This window comes from Giraffa tippelskirchi, chromosome 2 (assembly GCF_054371585.1).
Source record: "Giraffa tippelskirchi isolate mGirTip1 chromosome 2, T2T-mGirTip1v1.2.pri, whole genome shotgun sequence".
In the NCBI taxonomy this organism is placed as follows: Eukaryota; Metazoa; Chordata; class Mammalia; order Artiodactyla; family Giraffidae; genus Giraffa; species Giraffa tippelskirchi.
Genome location: NC_137276.1, coordinates 74,256,729 through 74,279,587, shown reverse-complemented (window position 1 = coordinate 74,279,587; position 22,859 = coordinate 74,256,729). Strand labels below are relative to the sequence as shown.

Below are 22,859 nucleotides of genomic sequence, written 5' to 3'. Positions count from 1 at the left end.
AGTATCACCAAACCATCTTTACAACAAATGTTAAAGGGACTTATATAGTCAAGAAATATAAGAGAAGAAAAAAAAAAAGATCTACAAAACCGATCCCAAACAATTAAGAAAACGGCAATAGGAACATATATATCAGTAATTACTTTAAATGTAAATGGATTTAATGCTCCAACCAAAAGACACAGACTGGCTGAATGGATACAAAAACAAGACCCATATATATAATGTCTACAAGAAACCCACTTCAGACCTCAAGAGGTTCAGACCTCGAGTGAGGTCACTTCAGACCTCACTTCAAACCACATATAGACTGAAAGTGAGAGGATGGAAAAATATATTCCATGCAAATGGGAAGCAAAAGAAAGCTGGAGTAGCAATCATCATATCAGACAAAATAGAACTTAAAGATTACAAAAGATAAGGAAGGAAACTCCATAATGAACAAGGTATCAATCCAAGAGGAAGATATAACAATTGTAAATATCTATGGACCCAGCATAGGAGCACCTCACTACATAGAACAAAAATTTACATAATTTCTTAGACATAAAAGGAGAAATTCACAGTAACACAATAATAGTAGGAGACTTTAACACCCCAATCACACCAATGGACAGATCATCAAAACAGAAAATTAATAAGGAAACACAAGTCTTAAATGATACATTTGATGAGATGGATCTCATTGATATCGTCAGGATATTCCATCCAAATCCAGAAGAACACACCTTCTCAAATGCATATGGAACATTCTCCAGGATAGACCACATCTTGGGTCACAAATCAAACCTCAGTAAATTTAAGAAAATAGAAGTCATATCAAGCATCTCCTCTGACCACAACACTATGAGACTAGATACCAATTATAAGAAAAAGGTGTAGAAAACACAAACACATGGAGATTATACAGTAAGTTTCTAAATGACCAACTGGTTACAGAAGAAATCAAAAGGGAATCAAAAAATTTCTAGAAACAAATGACAATGAAAACACGACAACTCAAAACCTATGGGATGCAGCAAAAGCAGTTCTAAGAGGGAAGTTTATAGAAATAAAATCCTACCTCAAGAAACAAGAAAAGCATCGAATAGACAACCTAACTTTACACCTAAAGCAAGTGGAAAAATAAGAACCAAAAACCCCAAAATTAGTAGATGGAAAGAAATCATAAAGATCAGAGCAGAAATAAATGAAAAATAAATGAAAGAAACAATAGTAAAGATTAATAAAACTTAAAGCTGGTTCTTTGAGAAGATAAACAAAATTGACAAACCTTTACCCAGACTCCTCATGAAGAAAAAGAGGAGAATCAAATCAATAAAATTAGAAATGAAAAAGGAGTGGTTACAACGATAATGCAGAAATACAAAGGATTATAAGAAACTATTTTGAACAACTACATGGCAATAAAATAGATAACCTGTAAGAAATGGACAGGTTCTTAGAAAAGTTCAATCTTGCAAGACTGAGCCAGGAAGAAATAGAAATTACGAACAACCCAATTACAAGCACTGAAATTGAAGCTGTGATAAAAAATCTCCCAAAAAACAAAAGCCCAGGACCAGATGGCTTCACCAGAGAATTCTGTCAAACATTTAAGAAGAGCTAAGGTCTATCCTTCTAAAACTCTTTCAAAAATTTGCAGAGGAAAGACTACTTCCAAACTCATTCTACGAGGCCACCATCACCCTGACACCAAAACCTGACAAAGACAACACAAGAAAATACAACTACAGGCCAATATCACTGATGAACATACCTTCAAAAATCCTCAACAAAATTATAGCAAACAGAATTCAGCAACACATCAAAGAGCTCATACACCATGATCAAGTTGGGTTTATTCCAGGGATGCAGGGATTCTTCAACGTTTGCAAATCAATCAATGTGGTGATACACCATATTAACAAATTGAAAGACAAAAACCATATAATCTCAATAGATGCAGAAAAAGCCTTGGGCAAAATTCAGCACCCATTTATGATTAAAAATCTTCAAAACTGGGCATAGAAGGAACCTACCTCAACATAGTAAAGGCCATATATGATAAGCCTACAGCAAACATTATTCTCAGTGATGAACAACTGAAAGCATTCCCCCTAAGATCAGGAACAAGACATGGGTGTCCACTTTCATGACTATTATTCAACATAGTTCTGGAAGTCCTAGCTACAACAGTCAGAGAAGAAAAAGAAATAAAAGGAATCCAGATTGGAAAAGGAGAAGTTAAGCTCTCACTGTTAGCAGGTGACATGATACTGTACATAGAAAATCCTAAAGATAGTATCAGAAAATTACTGGAGCTAATCATTTAATTTACCAGAGTTGCAGGATACAAAATCAATACACAGAAATCACTTGCATTTCTATATACTAGCACTGAAAATTCAGAAAGAGAAATTAAGGAATCAATCCCATTCACCATTGCAACAAAAAGAATTAAATATCTAAGAATAAACTTACCTAAGGAGACAAAACAACTGTACACAGAAAATTATAAGACACTTATGAAATAAATCAAAGATAACATAAACAGATGGAGAGCTATTCCATGCTCCTAGGTAGGAAGAATCAATAATGTGAAAATGACTATATTACCAAAGGCAATCTACAGATTCAATGTGATCCCTATCAAATTATCAATGGCATTTTTCACAGAACTGGAACAAAAATTTTCACAATTCATATGGAAACAAAAGTCCCCAAATAGCCAAAGCAGTCCTGAGAAAGAAGAATGGAGCTGGAGGAATCAAACTTCCTGACTTCCGATTATACTACAAAGCTACAGTCATCAGGACAATATGGTCCTGGCACAAAAACAGAAATATAGACCAATGGAACAAGATAGAAAGCCCAGAAATAAACCCAAGCACCTATGGGTACCTTATTTTTGACAAAGGAGGCAAGACTATACAATGGGCCAAAGACAGCCTCTTCAAAATGGAGCTGGTAAAACTGGACAGCTACATGTAAAAGAATGAAATTAGATCACTTCCTAACCCCATACACAAAGATAAACTCAAAATGGATTGAAGACCTAAATGTAAGACCAGAAACTATAAAACTCTTAGAGGAAAACATAGGCAGAACACTCAATGACATAAATCAAAGAGAGATCCTCTCTGTGACCCACGTTCTAGGTTCAGTTCATTACAGTTGTTCAGTCATGTCTGACTCTTTGCGACCCCATGGACTGCAGCATTCCAGGCTTTCCTGTCCATTACCAGCACCCAGAGCATGCTCAAACTCATGCCCATCGAGTAGGTGATGCCATCCAGCCATCTCATCCTCTGTCATCCCCTTCTCCTCCTGCCCTCAATCTTTCCCAGCATCAGGGTCTTTTCCAATGAGTCAGTTCTTCCCGTCAGGTGGCCAAAGTATTGGAGTTTCAGCTTCAGCATCAGTCCTTCCAATGAATATTCAGGACTGATTTCCTTTAGGATGGACTGGTTGGTTAGGGACTCTGAAGAGTTTTCTCCAACACTACAGTTCAAAAGCATCAATTCTTCAGTGCTCAGCTTTCTTTATTGTCCAAATCTCACATCCACACATGACCACTGGAAAAACCATAGCCTTGACTAGACAGACCTTTGTTGGCAAAGTAATGTCTCTGTTTTTTAATATGCTGTCTAGGTTGCTCATAACTTTTCTTCCAAGGAGCAAACATCTTTTAATTTCATGGCTGCAGTCACCATCTGCAGTGATTTTGGAGCCCCCAAAATTAAAGTCTGACACTGTTTAGGTTGTTTCCCCATCTATTTGCCATGAAGTGATGGGACCGGATGCCATGATCTTAGTTTTCTGAATGTTGAGTTTTAAGCCAACTTTTTCACTCTCCTCTTTCACTTTCATCAAGAGGCTCTTTAGTTCTTCTTTTCTTTCTGCCATAAGGGTGGTGTCATCTGCATATCTCAGGTTATTCATATGTCTCCTGGCAATTGTGATTTCAGCTTGTGCTTCATCCAGTCTGGCATTTTGCATGATGTACTCTCCATATAAGTTAAATAAGCAGGGTGACAATATACAGCCTTGACATACTCCTTTCCCTATTTGACACCAGTCTGTTGTTCCATGTCTAGTTCTAACTGTTTCTTCTGACCTGCATCCAGATTTCTCAGGAGGCAGGTCAGGTGGTCTGGTGTTCCCGTCTCTTTTAAGAATTTTCCACAGTTCATTGTGATCCACACAGTTTAAGGCTTCAGCGAGTCAATAAAACAGAAGTAGATGTTTTTCTGGAACTCTCTTGCTTTTTCTATGATCCAATGGATGTGGGCAGATTGATCACTGGTTCCTCTGCTGTTTCTAAATCCAGCTTGTACATCTGGAAGTTCATGGTTCACGTACTGTTGAACCTGGCTTGCAGAATTTTGAGCATTACATTATTAGCTTGTGAGATGAGTGCAATTATGTTGTAGTTTGAACATTCTTTGGCATTGCCTTTCTTTGGGTTGGAGTGAAAACTGACCTTTTCCAGTCCTGTGGCCACTGCTGAGTTTTCCAAATTTGCTGGCATATTGAGTGAGCACTTTCACAGCATCATCTTTCAGGATTTGAAATAGCTCAACTGGAATTCCATTACCTCCACTAGCTTTGTTCGTAGTAATGTTTCTTAAGGCCCACTTGACTTCTCATTCCAGGATATCTGGCTCTAGGTGAGTGATCACACCATCGCCATTATCTGGGTCATGAAGATCTTTTTTGCATAGTTCTTCTGTGTATTCTTGCCACCTCTTCTTAATATCGTCTGCTTCTGTTAGGTCCATAACATTTCTTTCCTTTATTATGCCCATCTTTGCATGAAGTGTTCCCTTGGTATCTCTAATTTTCTTGGAGAGAACTCTAGTCTTTCCCATTCTATTGTTTACCTTTATTTCTTTGCATTGATCACGGAGGAAGGCTTTCTTATCTCTCCTTTCTATTCTTTGGAACTCTGCATTCAAATGGGTGTATCTTTTCTTTTCTCCTTTGCCTTTCGCATCTTTTCTTTTCTCAGCTATTTGTCAGGCCTCCTTGGACTACCATTTTGCCTTTTTGCATTTCTTTTTCTTCAGGATGGTCTTGATCACAGCCTCTTGTACAATGTCATGAACTTTTGTCCATAGTTCTTCAGGCATTCTTGTCTATCAGATCTAATCTCTTGAATCTATTTGTCACTTTCAGTGTATAATCGTAAGGGATCTGATTTAGGTCATACCTGAATAGTTAGTGGTTTTCCCTGCTTCCTTCATTTTAAGTCTGAATTTGGCAATATGGAGTTCATGATCTGAGCCATAGTCAGCTCCCAGTCTTGTTTTCCCTGACTGTATAGAGCTTCTGCATCTTTCACTGCAAAGAATATAATCAATCTGATTTTGGTATTGACTATCTGGTGATGTCCATGTGTATAGTCTTCTCTTGTGTTGTTGGAAGAGGGTGTTTGCTATGACCAGTGCATTCTCTTGACAGAACTGTTAGCCTTTGCCCTGCTTCGTTTTGTACTCCAAGGCCAAATCTGCCTGTTACTCCCACTATCTCTTGACTTCCTACTTTTGCATTCCAGTCCCCTATAATGAAAAGGAGCTTTTTTTGGTGTTGGTTCTAGAAGATCTTGTAGGTCTTCATAGAACTGTTCAAATTTAGTTTCTTCAGCATTACCTCCTAGAGTAACTGAGATAAAAACAAAATTAAACAAGTAGGACCTGATGAAACTTAAAAGCTTTTGCACAGAAAAGGAAACTGTAAGAAAGGTGAAAAGACAACCCTCAGAATAAGAGAAAATGATAGCAAATGAAGCAATTGGCAAAGGATTAATTTCCAAAATATATAAGCAGCTCATACAATTCAGTGCCAGAAAAACAAACAACCCAATCAAAAAGTGGGAAAAGGACTTAAACATATATTTCTCCAAAGAAGACATACAGATGGCTAACAAACACATGAAAAGATGCTCAACATCACTCATTATTAGAGAAATGCAAGTCACAATTATGATGAGATATCACCTCACACTGGTCAGAATGGCCATCATCAAAATTCTGCAAACAATAAATGCTGGAGAGGGTGTGGAGAAAAGGGAATGCTCTTGCACTGTTGGTGGGAATGTAAATTGATACAGCCACTATGGATGGTGGTATTGAGATTCCGCAGAAGAAAATTAACCTTACCTTTATTTATGCATGAACTAGAACAACTTAGGACAGTACCCACTGTAGTTCCATAATTATAAAGAATGCCGTATACTAAAAGGCATTATATAGCGTTATGAGAAGGGAGATATGATTACTATGAAAAGACTCAGATCTCACTTTGGAGAGTGGGGTCTACCCTGATACCACTGTAAATGAAATGGTTGTGAGTTGGATGAGAGTGTGTTAAACATAACATCAGCTTTATTTTTTCCCAAACTTGTTTAAATTGCTGTATTCATTATTCTGATCGTATAATTTATTTCAATATTATAAATAATAAGGACTATCTTTTTTTTAAAATATAAAGTTGTCACACAAACACACACACACACTCTCTCTCTCCCTTAGAAATCACATATAAGCATCAAGGAAATATCAATTCCATCTCTGTACTAACAAGGAGAATGAAAGTCCAGACTGCAAAATGTGAGTATGCCTGCCAGAAACATGGTAGATCAAGCAGAAGTGTGGGGAAAAGTACAAGGAGGATCACATAGTTGAAGATCTGAGAATGAGTTTAAAAAATATACTTATTCTCCCAGGTGAAGAGAAAACCCTGAAGTGCTATTCCAAGAACAATTATTTGCAACAGCAGGACTATATTATAAGGCGTGGAACAGATACTTCCTATATCTACAAGAAATAGATTGTTTATGTGGTAATAAGGAGAACCTATTCTACATTTTTCATTTTTCCCACTAATTGAATAAAAGCTAAAAAGTGGAATAATTGAGATAAACTTATTTCATATAGAAAATTCCTTGTAATATGACCAGGTTTGAGCATTAAGCAAGGAGTATAGATACAAAGACATTGCAAGGATAAAAATGAAGAATAGAAAAAAGAAATGTCAGGCAAAGGAAGTACACCAGAAAAATATGGCCATGAATGGACAAAAAATATTCTCAAATATTTATCATGAATTAAGAACTCTTGTGAAGTAGTCACAAGAACATAAGACAGAGATACAAAAAAATCAAGGTAGAGATAAAAATAAATAAAAGGTGATGAAACATTTTTTTAAAAAAAGGAGACATCTCACAGAAGTGAAATTTGTAAGTAGCCCAAGGAAGAATTAACAATGCTGAAAATACAATGGACACAGAAGACAGTAGTGAGAAAAGCATATAAAATGAAAAGGAAATTGATTTAAAATTTTTTGAAGATTAAAGAAAATTACAGTATTAGAAAAAATGAGTAAAACATACATAATTTGAATTCTTAAAAAAGAAAACAATAAATATTTAACAATACAGTTCCAGAACACTATCAGAAGTAAAAGAAACTTGATTGTATAAATGGAAAAAGACATTGAATTTGAAAGAAAAGAAAAAGTTACTACATTTTACTTCAGAGATAAATAAGAGAAAAAGGAACCTTCTGACAACTGTTGGTGAGAATGTAAACTGATATAGCCTTTATGAAGAACAGTACAGAGATTCCTTAAAAAAACTAGGACTAAATATACCATATAACCTAGCAACCCCACTACTGGGCATATTCCCTGATAAAACCACAGTTCTAAAAAGCATATGTACTGCAGTGTTCATTGCAGCACTATTTACAATAGCCCGGACCTGAAAGCAACCTAGATGTCCATCTACTGATGAATGGATAAAGAAGATGTGGTACGTATATGCAGTGGAATATTACCTAGCTATAAAAAATGAATTTGAGTCAGTTCTAGTGAGGTGGGTGAACCTAGAGCCTACAGAGTGAAGTAAATCAGAAAGAGAAAAACAAATTAATATATTAACCCATATATAAGGAATCTAGAAAAACAGTATCAGTGAACCTATTTGCAGGGAAGGAATGGAGACGCAGATGTAGAGAATGGACTTGTAAACATGGTGGGAAAGGGAGAGAGAGAGAGTGGGATGAATGGAGAAAGTAGCATCAACATATGAATATCTGGTGAGAAGTTGCTGTATAACACAGGGAGCCCAGCTTGGTGCTCTGTGATAACCTACAGGGGTGGGATGAGAGGAGGGAAGGGAGGCTTAAGAGAGAGGAGATACATGTATAATTATGGCTGATTCACATATTCTATGGCAGAAACCAACAGAACATTGTAAAGCAGTTTTCCTCCAATTCAAAAAAAAAAAAAAAATGGTGGGGAGGAGAGAAATTTAGAAGAAGAAGAAAGAGGAAGTGGAAAAAAAAGAATAATAATTTTCATGTGCTCTCTCTTTGAATGCTGTTTTGGATTTAGGATTTTGATATAATCATGGATTTTTTAGATTATGAGCATTATAGAATCTTCATTCAAGAAAAGTATCTGTTTTCAAAACTTCAAAAAGGAGCTGTTCAATGTTTAATCAATTTTAATACCTAGATTTTTCTTGTTACAGGAAACTAGAAAAGTTTTTGAATTTCAAAAATCTTCAAACCTGTTTAAAGGAAGCCAGTCTACTAGATTATTATGTATCTGGATTTTTGTGGGCAAAAGGAATGGACTTTTCTGTTATCCAATATTCAAAATTTATGACTTTACTAGATATGCTACTTCATAATCTTAGAAGTAAGTACATTACTTTTTCTTTTTTTAAGAAAAGAAAATTTAGTCCACTGTCTAAATTAATGTTCTCAAACAAAAGCTCCTAATTTTACTGTAAATCCTACAATGAAAATTATATGTTTTTTCCTTGGGTATATATAGCAAGAATATACTTCATAACTTCATTAAGTTGTAAAGCGTTAATACTTAACAAAGTTGACATTCTCTTAATAATGAATTTTCCAGATATGTTACTTAAATTTTGAAATCTCATCAGTGCCATCCATCTCCAAAATGTCAAGTAGTTCAGATTTATCTAGCTATTTTTTATTCTTTGAGCTGTTTTCATCTTATCTTACATTTAAATATTACCGTAATATCTCAGGTTTGCTGTTAAGAGGAGGTACTTTGGTCAGTATCAAAGCCCTATGAAACAGACATTAGTCCCATACACTTAGATTTTGTGAGTTTTTTTTTATTTACTGAAATGAGTTACTACAGGAAATTTGGAAATTCTTCCTTGGAGCAGTTTTAAATGTGATGACTTTTGTTTGAGAATAAACAGTTACTTTCTTGAAAGGAGGAAAAGAAGGAAATCTATCATTACTTATTGCCAACTTTGTCCTAGGCAGTATGTTTGGTTCTAATCTTCAACATATATTTTAAAATACAGAACAACTGGAGGGGAGGTATCATAACCCCTATATCACAGTTGAGCAAGTGGTCCAAGGTTGCATAGTTGGTAAATGGCAGAACTAGAACATGGATCTTACTGTATAATCAAAAGACCGTGAACACAATATATGTCAAGGTGTTTCTAACTCCACTGAAAGACCTCCTTGTGTCTACGGGAGGCAGCTTTGCTTACTTCCTTCCTTCATTTCCTCCTCTTTCTATTTTGTCTCTTCTTTTCTTTTGATTATTTGTTTGTTTTTAGTTTCTTTTTTAAAAAATATGGGGAGGTAGAAGACCTTTCCACCCCTAAAGAATCATCACAATTGTCCTAGTAAAATTTATGGAGGACTTTTGGTCACACAAAGCTTATTTTGTTCCTTGTATCATTTTCTAACTGTTCAGATGCAGGGGAAATACTGTGTTAGCAAAATTAATAGAGGAATCACTCATACCCTATGTATTCTTCTTGCTCCTCATCACTCTTAACAAGGGAAGAATTGGTAGTTTTTGTATGTGAGGAAGAGAAATCAATATTTTTCCTTCTCTGCAAATAGGAGAATTTCATTTTTTCTTTACTTAGGTATGTGGTGCCATGTTAAACATTAATAATGTACCAATAGAAGAAAAAAATAATTATACTTGACAATGAGAAATATTGTATGATATTAACTGACTGATTTCAGATTATTCTGTACCTAATATAAAACTAAAACAAAAACTGAGGTCTTAGGTAGTTAGTTTTGAGAATTCAGTCTTTTCCAATACTATTTTATTAAGAGCCCTGATAAATAATATAATATTGTTTCAGTGTCAGCTGTTGAACTATAATCTTCCAAGAAAGAATTCTTAGTAAATCATCACAAAAAAAGACTTTGGCTGTTTTTTCCCACATGACACAAATATTTGTGGAATCTTTGAGTACTTCAGGTCTTGAAACATTCTTTCAATACTGTTGTCAGAATTATTAGGCAGACAAAGAATGGTGTGAATCTCATCCTGCATGGAAAACATTAATAACTAGATACCAACAATAAGATGAAATGGATATTGAGATTAGAAGACAAAGACTTCAAAACAGCTACAAGAGCTTAAAAGAACTGTTGTGAATATTGTTGAAACAAATGTTAAAATATAAAGAATCATGAAAGAAACAGAAGGTATAATCAAGAAACAAAATTTTAGAACCAAATTGTACAATGACCAAAATTAAAATCTCACTGAATGGAATCAATAACAGAATAGAGACAAAGGAATAATCAATGAACTTAAAGATGGAAGACCAATAGAAATTATCCAATCTGCACAACACAGAGGGAAAAAAAAAGATTGGTAAACAAATGAACAAAACCTTAAGGACCTATGAATAACAGAAGTTCTAATATACATATCATTCAGACTCCCAAAAGGATAGGAGAAAGAGTACAGTGCTAAACAAGCATTTGAAAAGGCAGTAGTTGAAACCATCCCAAATTTAGCAGAAGACATAGACCTGTAAATTCAAGAGGCTAACTAGGTCACAAATAGGGTAAACCAAAAGAAAAATATCAATTGTCTGGATCTAATTGCCATTTACAGAACAGTATACCCCAAAACAACAGAACAGTCATGCTTTCAAGTGTGTATGGCACATTCATCAAAGTGGACCATATCCTGGGTCATGTAACACCCTTAAGTTTAACTGAAACCATACAAATATATTTTCTGACCATCATGGAATTAAACAAATAATTAACAACAGAAATATGTAAGGGAAATCTCCGAACACTTGGATATTGAACAGCACAATTCTTAATAGTGCATGAGTCAAAGAGAAAGTCTCAACAGATATTAGAAAAGATTTTTAAGTAAATGAATAGAGCATGGATCAAGCAGAAAAGAAAGAAACAATAAACAGAAGTCAATGAAATTGAAAATGGAAAACCAGTAGAGAAATTCAATGAAACAAAAATCTGGATCTTTGATAAGATCAAAATTGATAAACATGAAGCAAAACTGACCAAGAAAAAAGATGGAAGGTACAGGTTATTATTATCAAGTATAAAAAAGGATATCACTAAAGATTGTGCAGACATTAACAGAATAATAAGAGAATGTTAATTGTACGTGCATTAGAAAACAAAAGTAACTGACCAGTTTTCAAAAACCTCAAACTAATAAAATTCACCAAGATGAAGTAGATATCTTGATAGTCCCATAACTATTGAAAAAATTGAATTTGTTGCTAAGAACTATTGGAAAAATTCTTCAGGCCCAGATGTTTCTACTGGAAAATTCTGTTAAACATTTAATGAAGAAAGTGAAAGTGAAGTAGCTCAATCGTTTCTGGCTGTTTGCAGCCACATGGACTGTAGCCTACCAGGCTTCTCCATCCATGGGATTTTCCAGGCAAGAGTACTGGAGTGGGTTGCCATTTCCTTCTCCAGGGGATCTTCCCTACACAGGGATGGAACCTGGCTCTCCCGCATTGCAGGCAGACACTTTACCCTCTGAGCCACCAGGGAAGAAATACCAGCAATTATATATGACATCTTCCAGGAATAACAGAGGAAAGAACTCTTTGTAACTCATTTTGTGAGACTAAAATTATCTTCATTCCAAAACCTGACAAAGAGAAGAACGAGGAGTGAGGGGAAAGGGAAAAGAAGAAAAAGTTGAGGAAAGGTGGGAAAGCAGGAGTAAAAGGAGGAGAAGAAATTACAGAGCAATGTCCCTAATGAACATAAAAGCATCTCAACAAAATATTGTCAGAATTAATCAGGCAATTCATAAAAAAATGGTATAGATGACTAGTTGGGCTTTATGCCAGAAATTCAGTGCTAAATGGTTCAGTGTTGAAAATCTGATTCATGTAAAAAATTGAAAGAAGAGCACATGATCGTGTAAATGGATGCAAAGATAGCATTTGACTAAGTACAACATCCATTCATTGTTTTTAAAGTCAGAAAATTAACAAAAGATGTGATTTTTGTCAACCTTATAAAAGACGTCTACAGAAAAGCCACCATCATACTTAGTGGTGAAAAGCAAAATTCTTTCCATGTAAGATCAGGGTCAAGATAAGAATGTCTAGTCTTACCTCCTATTCAACATAAGAATTGGAGTCTTACCAATAAGTGCAGTATAATGAGAAAAACAAATAAAACACAGGCAGACTAGAAAGGAGGGAATTATACAGTCTCTGTTGTCAGATGAAATGATTCTCTATATAGAAAATTCCACAGAATCAAAAAATTTCCTAGAACTAACGAATTTAGCAATGTTGCAGGAAGAAGGTCAAAACACAAAAGTCAGTTGTATTTCAATATACTAGCAATGTCTGTTCAGTTCAGTTCAGTCACTCAGTCGCTCATTCGTGTCCGACTCTTTGCGACCACAAGAACTGCAGCACTTCAGGCCTCCCTGTCCATCACCAACTGCCAGAGTTTACCCAGACTCATGTCCATTGATTCGGTGATGTCGTCCAACCATCTCATCCTTTGTCGTTCCCTTCTCCTCCTGCCCTCAATCTTTCCCAGCATCAGGGTCTTTTCAAATGAGTCAGCTCTTCACATCAGGTGGCCCAGGTATTGGAGTTTCAGCTTCAACATCAGTCCTTCCAATGAACACCCAGGACTGATCTCCTTTAGGATGGACTGATTTGATCTCCTTGTAGTCCAAGGGGCTCTCAAGAGTCTTCTCCAACACCACAGTTCAAAAGCATCAATTCTTCGGCACTCAGCTTTCTTTATAGTCCAACTCTCACATCCATACATGACCACTGGAAAAACCATAGCCTTGACTAGACGGACCCAAATTTTTAACAAACAATATCATTTACAATAACTCAAAAAATGATAGAAGTATTGATAAAGAAGTATAAATCTAACAAAATGTGCATAATCTATATGCTAAAAACTACAAAATTTTGATAAAAATAAAACTTAAACAAATGAAAAAATATACCATGTTCTTGGATTAGAAGTCTCCACATGATAAAGATGTCTTCCCAAATTGATACGTAGATTTAATGCAGTATCAATCCAAATGCCAGCAGGATTTTTTCTAGACATACTCACTAATTTCAAAACTTATATGGAAATGGCCAAGGACCTAAAACAGCTAAAATTTTTTTGAAAAATAAGAGTAAAGTTGCATAAGGCTTAACACTCAGTTTAAGAATTACTATATAGTTATAGTAATGAAGTCAGTGTGGAATTAGTGAAGGGATAAACACATGTATCAGTGAAACAGAAGACAGAATTCAGAAATAGAAAAATAGTCATCTGACTTTTTGATAACTATGCAAAAGTAATTCAGTGGAACCAAGTCTCCTTTTCAATAAATGTATTGAAACAACTGCTCATCTGTATTGAAAAGAGTGCACTTCAGCCTAAACTTTTCACTTGATGCAAGTTAACTCTAATTGTTATAAACTTGAAATATAAAACTATAAATCTTTTAGAATAAAACATAAGAGAAAATCTTCATGACCTTGGGTTATCGAGAAGTTCTTCGATGTGAACCCCAAAACAGTACCCGTAAAAGAAAAATTTATAACTTGGACTTCATCAGGTTTTAAAACTTTTGTTTTATGAAAGTCACTGTTAAAAGAATGAAAAGAAAAGCTGCAGACAGGGGAAAATATATTTGCAAATCACATATCTGAAAAAGGGCTTGTATCTGTAATGCATAAAGAACTCTCAAAACACAGCAATAAGGAAAAAAATCCTTTTAGACATGGACAAAGCCATCAAAACCCATAACTTCTGTTTAACCATCAGGCAAACTAAATTGAGGAACATTGTACAAAATATTTGACCAGTCCTCTCCAAGCTGACAAGGTTATTACAAACAACAAAAGTCAGAGAAATTATCAATCTAGGGGACATGACATGTCTAAGGGACATGGCAACCAAATGTAATTGGTGTTCTGGATGATGTCCTGGAATATTAAGTAAAAATTATGGAAATTAATAAAATATGGGCTTTAGTTCATTGTATTGTTTAAATTTGGTTTATTAGTAGTAATAAATGTACCATGATAATGCTTGATATTAAAAATAAGAGAAACTGTGTGGAAGGTTTGCAAGAATTCTCAATACTATTTTTGTAATTTTTCTATAAATGCAAATCTTTTACAAGATGAAGTTTACCTTTTTTTAAAAAATTGGGCAAAGAATGTGAACAGACGCTTCACCAAAGAAGATATATAAGGATAGCAAATAAACTCCTGAAAAGATGCTCAACATCATTAGTCATTAGGAAAATGTAATGAAACCACTGTGATACCATTACACATCTGTTAGAATGGGTAAAATAAAAAATACTGACAATATGAAGTGCTGACAAGGATTCCGAGCATCTAGAACTCTTGTTCTTTGTTTGTGGAGGTACAAAATGGCACAGCCACTCTGTACAATAGTTGGCAATTTCTTATAAAATTGTATCCCATTTATCCCTCTCTAAAGAAACATTCATTACTCTAAAGAAAGAAAATCATATATTCACACAAAAACCTGTGCCTGAATGTTGTCTAGCAGCTCTGTTCATAAGTGCTCAAAAGTAAAAACAAATTCAAATGTCTGTCAATGGATGAACAGGTAAATAAACTATGGTATATCCATACAATGGAACACTACTCAGCAGTGAAAGTAGCTGAGCCATGATACAACAATTTGAATGAGTCTCATAGCATCATACTGAGTTAAAGAAGTCAGTCTTAAAAGATTGTATTCTGTATGATTACATCTATGGGAAATTCTCAACAAGTCACAACTACAGCAGTGGAGAACAAATCAGTGTTTGCCAGAGGTTGAGGTGATGAGAGGACATAAAAAGATAGCAGGAGGGAGTTTTTGGAGGTGATGTACCTTTTCTGTATCCTGATGGTAGTGGTGGTTACATGGGCTATCTAAGTGTTTAGCTTTCTAGAACTGTACACCAAAAGGAAAAGTGAGTTTCCCTGTATGATAGTGTTAAAAAATATTTATGTATAAAAAATATTTGTACATAAGTATTTATGTATAAAAACATAATATTTATGTATAAAAGATTTAGTGAAAGAAAAATATGTGCTCTAACAACAACAACAAAAGACTAAGCAGGAATAAACTTTAAAAAAGCAATGTGCAAGCCTTATATGAAGAAGACTTCAGAGCATTTTTAAAGTCACAGAGGAGGTTTTTAACATTTGGAAAAAATTTCAACATTCTTTGAAAGACTCAACATCATAAAGATGTTAAATCTTATCAAGTTAATTTATAGCATTAATATTCCAATAAAAATGCCAACAGTATTTTGTTAATATTTTTGTCTAGGGGTGAGTTTCTAGGCAAGATGATTCTAACAAAATATGGAAAATAAACAGGACCAATAGCCAGAAAAACTGTCTTCAAAAAATGTAATCAGCTATAGCATATCTTGGAGAAGGCAATGGCAACCCACTCCAGTACTCTTGCCTGGAAAATCCCATGGATGGAGGAGCCTGGTAGGCTGCAATCCATGGGGTCGCGAAGAGTCAGACACAACTGAGCGACTTCACTTTCACTTTTCACTTTCGTGAATTGGAGAAGGAAATGGCAACCCATTCCAGTGTTCTTGCCTGGAGAATCCCAGGGTCAGGGGAGCCTGGTGGGCTGCCATCTATGGGGTCACACAGAGTCAGACACAACTGAAGCGACTTAGCAGCAGCATAGCATATCTTAGTAATAGTAGTACTTCTGTAGTTTATTAACAGAAAACCTCAAGTATTTGAACACAGTGGTGAATCTCTAGACAGACAGACCAAAGGAACAGCAATTTAACTAATCATTAGAATTCAGTATTCAGTAAAATGACATTTCAAATCTGTGATGAAAAGATATATTATTCAATAAATAATACTGGGAAAACTGGGTATCCATCAAGAAAAAAAAATAAAATGAAATTTGATTCAAACCTGTGTCTGTCTGTTAATATAAACCAAAATACATTCCAAGTGAATCAAATGCTTAATTTTAAATTAAGTGAAGCCTTAAAAAATATTAGAGAAAAACATGGTTTAATTTATTTACAACCTTGGATGGGGAAGATCTTCATACTTCAGAATTCTGAAGCCATAAAGATAAAATTTGATATGTGTTTGATATAAATTTCATTTATAAAAGTCAAAAGTCTGCAATGGAAAAATACCAAAATCAAAACAAAAATTAGAACCTGGGGAAAACATCGCATCTCAGACATCAACAAACAAGTTCTATAATATAAAAAAGAGCATACAAAAGCAAGAAGAAAAAGACCAATAGTGCAATAGAAGAGTATACCAAGGCTATGACTAAATAAATACAAATGATTCTTAAATAAATGAAAAGCTCAGTCTTAAAGATAAGAAAAATGTTAATTAAAACTACACAAAAATGTTATTTGTCATATAGCAAATTGACAAAACTGTAAATCTTTGGTAGCATTTTCAGCTGTCAAAGCTGTAAGAAAACAAGTACTCTCTTGTGTTGCTAATGGAAGTAAAAGCCCCATGGTGGAATGTAGGTTAGCAGCTGTCTATCAAATTTACAGATGTACTATCTCTTTGACAAATGTATTGTCTCTTCCCAGCAATTCAACTTTTGGGAATTTCTCCTGCATATTCACTGGCACACACATAACCTGACATATATGTAGTCATTAGTTGCAGTAATGTTTGAAACAGCAAAAAATTAGAAACATCAATTGAAAATATCAGTGTGAACTCTTGTTTAACATAAGAAATAGACAGATGAATAGTTGTAGCTGCTGCTGCTAAGTCACTTCAGTCGTGTCCAACTCTGTGCGACCCCATAGACGGCAGCCAACCAGGCTCCCCCGACCCTGCGATTCTCCAGGCAAGAACACTGGAGTGGGTTGCCACTTCCTTCTCCAGTGCATGAAAGTGAAAAGTGAAAATTGAAAGTGAAGTCGCTCAGTCGTATCTGACTCTTTGCGACCCCATGGACTGCCGCCTACCAGGCTCCTCCGTCCATGGGAGTTTCTAGGCAAGAGTACTGGAGTGGAGTGCCATTGCCTTCTCCAGAATAGTTGTAGAGTTCAGTGTAAACATATATTCATGAACTTCTCGGCTCTATTCACAAAGAGGGCCAAAAAGCAATGATATCCAATAGCAGTGAGCGTACCACCCAGGACTGAGGCCTTAGTTTATAATTTCATTCTCCAGTGAAAGGAACCAGGGCTCCTTAGAAAAATGGCTGATTATAGACCTAGAGCAGGAAACATAAAAGGTGAGTGTGGGGCATCTTGTAGTGGCCAGAAAAAAGTGATTAAAAATAAGAATGATGGGAGTATGCCCAAAGAATAGAGAAGCCAACTGAAAAAGCTCCCAATATCCACAGAACAAATTGAACAAGATAGCATCGTATTGAATTATAATCCAAAGTATAAAATAAACTTCTGTGAATCCATACTGATGAAAATTAATGATTGAATAAATAATTTGAATAAATGAATTAATGCTTGAGTAAATAATTAACTACCTGCAAATGGCCATGGGATAACATGGCCTTGGCAACCTGAAGTGGTGTTGGTGGCCTGGGAAGTGGCTTCGCAAAGATCACCCCAGAGATGGATATGGGAGCAGCGTAGTGACCAGTGCCCCAATTACCAGCGCAGCACTGGTGGTGGCAGATTGGCCCCAGGATGACCACCAGCAGTGGAGAGGCCTGGGTACTGTTCACTCCTGGGCAGCTTGATCAGCTCCATAGCAGACAGTGACTCCACAGCAGACAGCAGCTCCTGGGCGGCACATCAGTTCCACCGGTGGACAGTGGCTCCTGAGCGGTACATCAGCTCATGGTGGATGGTGGCTCCTGGGCAGCAGGTTGGCTCCAAGCGGCCAGAGGCAGCCATGATACTGGGGTGCCCTCTGGTCCTGGGCATCCTCCAACATAGGCTCCAGCCTTCCTCCGACCCACTTAGCAGCCATTCCAGCATCGCGTTTGCCTCGATCCCCTGACTGCACGTTGACACTGGATGGCGAGTGATGGTTTAAACACTCAAGGAAAAATAAATAAATAAATAAACACTCAAGGAGGACCAACAATGGGACAGCCAGGGCACCATACATGTAATCCAGCTACCTTGAGCAGCTAAAGGGCATGTCCCTGCTAGTTAGGGCCTGACAAAACGTGGTCCACTGGAGAAGGGAATGACAAACCACTTCAGTATTCTTGCCTTGAGAACCCCATGAACAGTATGAAAAGGCAAAAATATATAACACTGAAAGATGAACCTCCCAGGTTGGTAGGTGTCCAGTATACTACTGGGGAAGAGCAGAGAAATAGCTACAGAAAGAATGAAGAGGCTGGGCCATAGCCAAAAGGATGCCCGGTAGTGGTTGTATCTGGGGGTAAAAGTGAAATCCAGAGCTGTAAAAAAAAATTATTGCATAGGAACCCGGAATGTTAAATCCATGAATCAAGGTAAATTGGATGTGCTCAAATAGGAGATGGCAAGAGTAAACATGGACATTTTAGGAATCAGTGAATGAAAATGGATGGGATAGGCGAATTTAATTCAGATGACCATTATATCTACTACTGTGGACAAGAATTCCTTAGAAAGAATGGAATAGCCCTCATAGTCAACAAAAGAGTTGAAAATGCAGTACTTGGATACAATCTCAAAAATGACAATATGATCTCAGTTCGTTTCCAAGGCAAACCATTCAACATCACAGTAATCCAAATCTATGCTGCAACCAGTAATGCCAAAGAAGCTAAAGTTGAACTGTTATTTATGAAGACCTACAAGACCTCCTAGATCTAACGCACAAAAAAGATGTCCTTTTCACCACAGGGGACTGGAATGCAAAAGTAGGAAATCAGGAGTTACCTGGAATAACAAGCAAGTTTGGCCTTGGAGTACAAAATGAATCAGGGCAAAGGCTAACAGTTTTGCCAAGAGAACGCACTGGTCACAGCAAACACTCTCTTCCAACAACACAAGACACAACTCTACACATGGACATCACCAGATGGTAAGTACTGAAATCAGATTGATTACATTCTGTACATCCTAATACAGAAAACCTCTATATAGTCAGCAAAAACAAGATCTGGAGCTGACTATGTCTAGATCATCAGCTCCTTATTTCAAAATTCAGGCTTAAATTGAAGAAATTAGGGAAAACCACTAGACCATTTGAGTAGGACCTAAATGAATCCCTCATGATTATACAGTGGAAGTGACAAACAGATTCAAAGGTCTAGATCTGATAGTCACTGAAGAACTATGAACGGAGGTTCGTAACATTGTACCAGAGGTGGTGACCAAAACCAATGCAATACAAAACCAAAAGAAATGCAATAAGGCAAAGTGGGTGTCTGAGGAGTCCTTACAAATAGCTGAGAAAAGAAGAGAAGCAAAAGGCAAAGGAGAAAGGGAAAGGTATTCCAAATTGAATGCAGTGTTCCAGAGAACAGCAAGGAGAGATAAGAAAGCCTTCTTAAGTCAACAATGCAAAGAAATACAGGAAAAAAGCAGAATGGGAAAGACTAGAGATCTCTTTAAGAAAATTGGAGATACCAAGGGAATCTTTCATGCAAAGATAGGCACAATAAAGGACAAAAATGGCAAGGACCTAGCAGAAGCAGAAAAGATTAAGAAAAGGTGGCAAGAATACACAGAAGAACTGTACGAAAAAGCTCTTAGTGACCTAGACAACCACGATGGTGTAATCATTCACTAGAGCCAGACATCTTGGAGTGTGAAGTCAAGTGGGTCTTAGGAAGCATTACTACAAACAAAGCTAGTGGAGGTGATGGAATTCCAGCTGAACTATTTGAAATCCAAAAAGATGATGCTGTTAATGTGCTGTACTCAGTATGCCAGTAAATTTAGAAAAAGCAGTGGCCACAGGATTGGAAAAGGTCAGTTTTCATTCCAATCCCAAAGAAAGGCAATACCAAAGAATGTTCAAATTACCATACAATTGCACTCATGTCACGTGCCAGGAAGATTGTGCTCAAAATCCTTCTCACTAGGTTAAACAGTACTTGAACCAAGAACTTCCAGATGTACAAGCTGGATTTAGAAAAGGCAGAGGAACCAGAGATCAAATTGCCAACATCCGCTGGATCATTGAAAAAGCAAGAGAGTTCCAGAAAAACATCTACTTCTGCTTTTTTGACTACAATGAAGCCTTTGACTGTGTGGATCACAACAAACTATGGAAAATTTTTAAAGAGATGGGAATACCAGAACACCTGACCTGCCTCCTGAAAAATCTGTATGCAGGTCAAGAAGCAACAGTTAGAACTGGATGTGGAACAACAGACTGGATCCAAATCAGGAAAGGAGTATGTCAAGGCTGTATACTGTCACTCTGCTTATTTAACTTATATGCAGAGTGCATCATGCGAAATGCTGGGCTAGATGAAGTACAAGCTGGAATCAAGATTGCCAGGAGAAATATCAAAACCTCAGATATGCACATGACACCACCCTTATGGCAGAAAGCAAAGAAGAACTAAAGAGCCTGTTGATGAAAGTGAAAGAGGAGAGTGAAAAAGTTGGCTTAAAGCTCAACATTCAGAAAACTAAGATCATGGCATCCGGTCCCATCACTTCCTGGCAAATAGATGGGAAAATATTGAGAGACTTTATTTTGGGGACTTGAAAATCACTGCAGATGGTGCTGCACACCTCATTTCAAAGAGGACATTATGGAAAGGGGGGGAAATAGTAACTTTATATAGGGAAGCCTGACAAATACAACCTCAGCCAGGTCTAAAGACTAACTTTATTAGTGATGAGCCGTGTTAAATAACAATGTGATGTGGGTGGCAAAAGCATGCATAGTAAGGTGTGTGCATGTTCAGTCACTCAGTCATGTCCAATTCCTTGCAACCCTATGGATGGTAGTGCACCTTGCTCTCCTGTCCATGGGATTCTCCAGCCAAGAATACTGGAGTGGGTTGCCATTTCCTCTTCCTAGGAATCTGCCTGACCCAGGCATCAAACCCGCGTCTCCTACATCTGCATTTGTAGACAGATTGTTTACCGCTTGATATAGTGTGAAGAGAATGGCTCTGTAGTCTTCCTCTCCAAAACCTTTATTCCTTGTCTAATCATGACAGAAGTATAAAATTTATGTCAAATTTAAGTACACACTACAAAATATCTGATCAGTACTTCTTGAAACTGTGAAAGCCTTTAACAACAAGGAACATCTGAGAAATTGTGCAATCTAAGAAGATGAGATGAGTAAATGTAATGTGTTCTGGAGGGAATCTGGGACAGAAAAAAAGACTTTAATGAAAAACTAAAGAAATCCAAAGAGTGAACTTGAATAATAATATATCAATATTTGCTCATTAGTTGTGCCAAATGCACCATAACAATATTAACAATGGGGGAAACTGTATAAGCTATATGGGAATTCTTTGTGATATTCTTGCAACTTTTCTGTAAATCTAAAACTACTCTGAAATTAAAAATTTATCTGTAGGGATTAGCCTATCCCTAAATCATAATACCATGCAGCTGTAAAAAAGGAAAGAATGAGGATGCTTTCTAGATATCATATGTTGTTACTGAGTCAGGTAAGGTCCAGAGTTGTATTCTTTTGTTTAAAAAAGAGACAAGAATAAGTCTTTATTATGTGTTTTTATTTGTTATATATACAAAGAAGTGCTGAAATAATGTAGAAAAAACTAGTAATCAAAATTTTATGTGCAAAGGGTATAGGAACTAGACATATGGACAACAGGATTGGAGTAAGTCTTCTCACAGTACACCTTGACATATATTTTTTGAATCATGTGAATGTACCACTTATGAATTTAATTGTAAAAAGAAGTATATGACATGAACAGTCTTAAGCTTTGCAGGCTGTGAGCTGAGACTTTATAAACTATAAACAGTAAAGGAAAGTAGAAAAATTTCATGAATCTCATATTCCAAATTTGACAAGAGATTTCCATTTTAAACTTTTTCCATAACTTATAACTGCATCACGAATATTTCTTTTATGTGAAACTTTATATTATTGATATCAGTTCAAAACTGAATTTTTAAAACTTGAACAGGATCCATCCAAGTACTCATAAACTATGAGAGAGTGAAAGTACATGTGTAAAGGCTAACCAGAAAAAAAGCAAGGGATCTAGTTTTTCCTTCTGATAGAAAAAGAAAATCCCCTCAAACCTTTCAACCTGAAAAAGTTCTAATTACCATCAGGAGAGAATGTTATCTTAGCCAGGTGTGCCAGGGAAATAGGTAAAGTATGTTTATACTTAAACTAAAAGGTGGTAGAGTCCTGAGTACATAGTGAGCACTCCCATCCCATTCTGCAACATCTTCCTAAAAAAAGCACTGAAGAGCAACCTGTGCTGTGAACTGTAGCATGGTCAATGGTTACTAATAAAATTCTAGTGTGGAAACTTCATTTTGTACTGACTCACTTCTAATCTGTCCTTTGTCTCAGATTCTGCTGCATTATCTATGAGACATTCTGCAGACAACTCACCTGGAGCCAAAGTAGATCAAAATAAAGGATTATGGAACATAAGATT

At 36.2% G+C, this 22,859-nt stretch overlaps 1 protein-coding gene across 6 annotated transcripts in view; it reads left to right on the top strand.

Moving 5' to 3' along the window:
• CABCOCO1 (ciliary associated calcium binding coiled-coil 1) overlaps nt 1–22,859 on the top strand; it is a 150,523-nt gene that overhangs the window by 21,238 nt on the left and 106,426 nt on the right. For 5 of the 6 annotated variants that reach the window (XR_014076538.1, XR_014076539.1, XR_014076541.1 and 2 more), the window contains exon 3: nt 8,519–8,688. Coding sequence is in view for 2 of the 6 variants with exons in the window: in XM_081569062.1 (XP_081425188.1) it covers nt 8,519–8,688 (170 nt within the window). In the remaining 4 variants the exon portion in view is untranslated. Of the gene's footprint in view, nt 1–6,515; nt 6,594–8,518; nt 8,689–22,859 lie in introns of all 6 variants that reach the window. The other variant, XM_081569063.1, reaches the window with a different exon arrangement.